This window comes from Austrofundulus limnaeus, unplaced genomic scaffold (assembly GCF_001266775.1).
Source record: "Austrofundulus limnaeus strain Quisiro unplaced genomic scaffold, Austrofundulus_limnaeus-1.0 Scaffold2690, whole genome shotgun sequence".
NCBI classification, from domain to species: Eukaryota; Metazoa; Chordata; class Actinopteri; order Cyprinodontiformes; family Rivulidae; genus Austrofundulus; species Austrofundulus limnaeus.
Window position 1 is genome coordinate 7,860 of NW_013955092.1, and position 6,297 is coordinate 14,156.

At 41.9% G+C, this 6,297-nt stretch overlaps 1 protein-coding gene across 1 annotated transcript in view; it reads right to left on the minus strand.

The window, feature by feature from the left end:
* LOC106511334 (mitogen-activated protein kinase kinase kinase kinase 4) overlaps positions 1-6,297 on the minus strand; it is a gene marked incomplete at both ends in the record, with an annotated part of 18,902 nt that overhangs the window by 7,796 nt on the left and 4,809 nt on the right. The window contains 1 exon segment of the mRNA XM_014000088.1: positions 5,509-5,658. Coding sequence (XP_013855542.1) covers positions 5,509-5,658 — 150 coding nt within the window.

The following is a 6,297-nucleotide window of genomic DNA, read 5'->3' on the forward strand; positions in this document are numbered from 1 at the left end:
CATGTACAGCGATGGGAACTCCAGAGTCTTGACTGTTTAGCGTTAGCCGTTAGCTTCACCAGCCGATCACATGGTCACCTGGTTTCTGAGCTCCATTTGTTGTATAGAACTCCATGTCAAATGTAAAACACAGCACCACCTAGTGGGCTGAGATAAAACTTAAAAGACACGCAGCACATAAACACAGTTACATGAGAATGTACGTAGGATTTGAATACATTAAAATTGTAATAAAAAACAATACACTGTAAACACCMTCGATAACATGTATTTTAGTTTTTGTCTTCCAGAAGGACAAATACTCTCTAAGTGTTTATGCTTTCAGTCAGTAAGTATTGAATTATCTGAAAATAATTTTCAATTATTTCTGATATTTAAGCTTCTGTGTAGCTCTGGTGTTGATCTGTTTTTTCTGTCAGTGTCCAGGAGTTTGTTCATCTCTAGCAGTTGTTGAGTCAGAGTCACGCCCTGGACATGTCCCAAATCCATCACAGGGACAGTAAAGACCAATCACACTCTGCCTGCAGGGAACATGCATGTTTCTGGTCTGTAGCAGAAAGCCCAGTGTGCACAGAGTGACAACATGTAAACTCCACACAGAACGGAGGGGCAGGGATCCTGTGAGCTGACAGCTGTAACCACTGCACCACTCTACATTAAAGCCATGACTTAAAACAATAAAGTTAAAACTCTTCATCCTGACCAGAACAATCTAACAACACAAAGTTTATCAGAGTTCATACGTTACCGGAGCGTGAGCCACAACAATCCTGAGCATGAGAACAGGCATCCAGAGGCGCAGCGCAATCCTAATCCTCTGCCTCCGAATCAGCATTGTTACACAGTTCACCAGATACAACCATAGATGTGTGTGTGTGTGTGTGTGTGTGTGTGTGTGTGTGTGTGTGTGTGTGTGTCTGTGTCTGTGTGTGTGTGTAGCAGGTGAGCAGAAGCAGTGTGTTGTATAAAGCTGAGAAGATTCTCCTGCTATACTTCAGAAAGACAAAACAAGTCTCATCAGGACCAGGAGCAGGACCAGGAGCAGGAGCAGGACCAGGAGCAGGACCAGGAGCAGGACCAGGACCAGGAGCAGACTCTCAGACAGAGTTAATGACTGCAGGAGAAGGAGGACAGCAGGGGTGTATTTTTAGAGCTCCACCCCCCCTGGCTCACAGGAAGCAGCACATGTGGGGATGCTGTGACGGAGGGAGTGCTCCTTCAGCCTGCTTTCACACCAAACTTCTGTTAGGAAGCAACAGTCTCCACTGTCTGCAGAAAACTACCTCATAATGTGAGATTAGAGATGAAACACAATCCTAATCTGAACCAGAGATCCAGTGAGAGGATGAGGCTGTCGGTCTGAAAACCAGTCAATCCATTCTTAAAGCAGAAACAGCAGCCACTCAGTGTCAAACAGAACAAACCTGCTCACCGTGAGCAGTGAAAGCTGTGCTCAGGGTTGATGGTTTAAACCCTCAGCTCGTTGAGACGTWCAGTATTTACCTGTCAGGATGTGAGCCTGACTCACAGCACTCTGCAGAGCTTTCTTCCTGCCCACACTCAGCAGAGCAGCAGAAATGTTTCATTCACACAGAGGAGGGCCACATGCTCACAGCTCACACATCTACAAGTCTACCTGTGTGAAAGGTCACACCTCGTGTCAAATTTCAATTCAAACAACTCATACTATAGTCACAACASAAAAAAGAAAGTGTTAAATTCATGTTCATTCTATGGCAGTAACACAAATTGTAGCATTTTCCTGCATCAAAATAATCATTTCTGGTTAGATTTCACTTGTTCCTATGACTGCTCAGAGAGAGGAAGAAAACTTCCACTTTGACTTCAGACTATTTTCTAAAGACTTCTGCATGGAACTTCCTTTGTGGCTCGAATTAACATCTCTTACACAAACCCCCACCAGACTTCCTGACACCTTAATGTTAATAGATAAGAATTATCACATTCCTGTTCTGAACCCCACAAGTTGGAGTGACGATAAGGACTGTCTGTTCGTTCCTCTTCAAAGGGGGGTCATGAACACCTTTAACCAGACTCTTCAGTGACTGAGACAAAGGACCTACATTCTTCATTAAATGTGAAAAAAAGAGAACAAGATTGAATGTTTTTATACAACTGTCTGTTTTCATATATTTTAAACAAAGAAATGTGATTTACCTGTTTCTTTTACAGAAAGAACAAAACTATTGAAGCTAACTGTGTGGGTTTTTTTGATGAAATGTTTTCCTAAAGATGTTTCTTTTATTTCATGATTTTAAATAGTGTGTGTTTTATTCCATGATTTAATCCTCAGAAACTTTAGGACTTGAATCTTTAATAATTAAGTGTGACATTCTTATTTTACTGAGGCAAGCAGATGTCTCTCCCTTTAATTAGATGCAAGATAATTAAACTAAAACACTCCCTTTTTATTTGTCCTGAAGTAAAATTTTCCCTCCAAAACATTTGATTTGTTAAAAAACTTTTCCTGTATAAGGTGTAATATTTTTATTGGCCAACTAAAACCTTGACTCCGCCCATAACAGAGGTTTTAAAAGTTAGTACAGCTCCCGAGAGAAAGAGAGTTTTTCAACATCAGAAGTCAGAAACAGTTTTCCAGAAGCTCAGCAGAGGCCCTGCCTGCCAGCCCCTCCCCATGGGCTGGGCAGGATGGTGGTCCTTACTGCATTTCCCGCTGGGTTGAACGAACAGCCAACGTTTAATATCGACTCAACATCTGAGTTTGATTTTATAGAAGTTAAATAAGCTAAATGTAATTCATGCTTCGTTTTTAGTTCGTTTTCTCTACAAAGTTGAAATCAGATTAAGAGTCCTGCAGCCACCTGAAGGACCAGACCACGTTGTCACCAGCTCATTACCCATCTTTCTGACTGAAGGACCAGCAGCTGAACAGACACCCTGAGTGTCTGACCGGCCACTACACTGAAGCAGTTCTTTGGGGAACATCACCTGAGATCCTTCGGTCAGCCGACGCCTACTTCTGGTACCGCAATCAGCAGAACAAAAGGGTAAAAGTGAACATTTGTCCTGGTGACAMACAGGTGCTCAGACTAATTTGATTMTTWTCTTTGTATGAGATTTAATAAACTAAACAATTTTTCTCACTAATTTAACTAGGACCCCCTTAGTTAAATCCTCAGCTAAAAGCAAACTCACCTCTCAGTGTTTATTTTGTTTATTTGTTGTTTGTTTATTTCTTTGTTTGTTTGTTGTTATTTACTCGTTATTGCAAACTCTCTCAGTTTTTACATGGCTCAATTATGTCATCACTTCTTCCTCACCATAGTTGTAAATACATTTAATCTGTAAATAAATGGCCCGTGGAGAACGTGGCAACATAAGCTAATGTCACTTTTGTGTCTTGATAAAAGATATTATTGGTTCTGATAAGGACAAGAACTCATCAAACCATTTTCGGTACATTTATTATGAAACTGATTACAATGAAGTTACAGGTTTTCGTCTCTTTCCTGGGTCAATCCTGGACCAAATTAAGAGCGTGGTGCCTCGAGGTAAGATAATTTGTGTAAATAAATAATTCACAAATTATCCATTTTAGAATATACCCAAACCCCCTACATATACATGTTATAAGAAGGTCATGTCTCTTTATGTTTAATGACATTAGAACATGAGGAGACCATGATATAGGCATTAATGCACCCCTACACCATCAGAGAGGCAGGCTTTTGAACTTTGTGCTGATAATGGAGGGGGTGGTCTCTCTCCTCTTTGATACTGGAGCTTTCCAAAAATCATTTTAAATTTCTATTTGTCAAACTTAAAAAACTCTGCTGAGGTCCAGCCTCCTGAGACCCCAACATTTTGTTTGATGTGCATTTTTTTCTTTCTCCAACATACATGGGATTAGTAGGATCTAATAAGTATAATAACTAGACTCTATGCTACAGGAAGTAGWTTTTGGGAAAAAAAGTGATGTCCTCATATGAGCACACTGGGTCTTAAAATGGCATGCTTGTTGAGGAATACCTGAGCAACAGGSCTGCAACGATACAGMAAATTCACGATTTGGTTCGATACTTTAGTCTCACGGTTTGATATTTTTTCAATACAACCAGAGAAATGTCCATGTCCCTTTTAACTTGTAATTTATTTATATTAATTATGAACATTTGTTTAACCTCAAAAGTCCAGTTTTTAAATTAAAAGTTGCTGAAACAGCAAGTTTCTCAGTGGATCTGTGCTCAAAAATACAGCCTAGGTGGAGTAGTCGAACACAGATCCACTGATCCTTCAACACAGAGCATCTTCAGAAGACAAGTTGATAAAATAAATGTTAAATATCTGTATTGTTCCATACAAGTGTGTATTGAACCTAAAGCTCTGTTCAATTCAGGTACATGTATTGTTACACCCCTACCGAGCAAGGGATCCCCCCGCCATCTTGTTTTCACTCAAATGAGTGTAATGTTGTCATGGGACCACTAGAGGGAGCTGGTAGTGTCTTCTAATGAGGTCAATGAGTTCAAGTTGAAGAAGTTGATGTATAATGGGCAGAGAGTTGAAATGCAATGTCCACACGAGGACTCTGGGTCTCAGGAATTATGTTTCAGAGGAGACAGCAGTGGTCCTGGAAGTGCTCCTCTTTGTCTGATAGAGCTTTAACATTTGTTAATGGCACGGTGAACTGTTCACACACAGTGATGTGTGGAAGTGTTCCTGAGCCAGAACAGAACCAGAGCTGTTTCTAATGACAGACAGATGTTTAGYCTCTCTTAGAAAAGAGAACTGTTGAACAAAGATGAAAACAAAATGAGTCAGAGCATAAATAATCTAASCYCAGACAACAAGCAGAGGAAGAAGGTGCAACAACATGTTGGAGGGCAGAATGAGAGTGTGTGAGGAGGAGCAGAAAGCCTGGAGGACAGCTGGAGCCAGGATCAATGACAGCAGGTGGGAGGTAGACCACCACGTCTAGTTACTGAGGCTGAGACAACAGTCATGGAGGGAAAATAAAGTGTCTGCTTTAAAGCCCACTGTTGGTWGACATGCTGCCTCTCAGCCAGAGGGTGGCAGGGCTCAGTGGTGGTCTGGGGTCTTCCTGGGTGCAGTTTCCATGTCCTCTTGGTGGCTTTTCTCACAATACTCTTGTTTTCACAACAGAAACATGCTTGTTAGGCTRATTGTTAACTCTAAACTGTAYGTAGGTGTGAGTGGTTGGTTGTCTCCTGGGACRGACTGCAGGCCTGTCCAAACTGACCCCCACCTGTCTTACAATCACACCGGAGGCTGGAGTGGGGAAAGGTGATGGATGGATTATACACTCATTAGTTAGGATTACTTGATGTTAGCATGAGCTGCTTTCTGGTTTCAGGTCTTTTAAAGCAAACCTCCCTACATCCCTCCAAGCTATCAGCTGTAGAGTCTCAGTTGTGGGTTGATGGGTCAAAGTCAGTCCATGGGTGTGTCCTGTGCTTTACAACAACACATGACCGAGACTGAAAAGACAACAAAGCAGATGCTCACGTGTGCAGGCAGGTAGAGGTCATACGGTGTTCCAGAGTCGACATCAATGGCGTGGAAACCAGACACAGAGCCGTAGATGACCTTTAACCTTTGTCCTTCCTCCACTGTCAGGTCAACAAACAGGGGTTTGTGAGGCAGGGACCTGAACGACTGGGAGGACACAACCACACAAATAAAGGACACACTCATTTATAAATGTAACTAGTAACACACGTTGACTTTCACAGTTTAAAAAACTCTCAAATAAAAACTCAACCATGGCCAGTTGTTATCGTTATCAGGTCTGTTTTTGGACCTTTCTAAGATCAGAGGTTCATGTACACGAAGCAGGAGACAAAGTAGCTCAGACCACAGAGGACATTAATAAGTGGGACACAGCTCTGCTGAGGATCTGCAGCCTACTTGTCTCATGTSTGTGGAGGTGACCCTTTTCTTTATTTCTGCTCATCAACCCGTTCATGTCCTAAATCTGTAAATCTGTGAGGATGATGGAAATGCTCTGGTTAACCTGTTAACTACTGCAGACAACCTGAAGGCTCTTAATAAAACAAACTGATCCATGTGAGGGCTCATAAAGCACAGCTGGACCCGGAAACATGAGTGGAGCTGGTCTGAAGTGGATCAGGACTCACTGAGTGTGAGGCCTCGTGTCATTTACCAAATCACTTTCCTGATTCTCTTTGTGCTTCTTTAATTATAATCTAACTGCAGAGCAGGGGTTGGATTTATAAAACTGGCGTACGCACAATTTCAGCCCAGAAACTTGCGTACGCCACTTTTTACACCAAG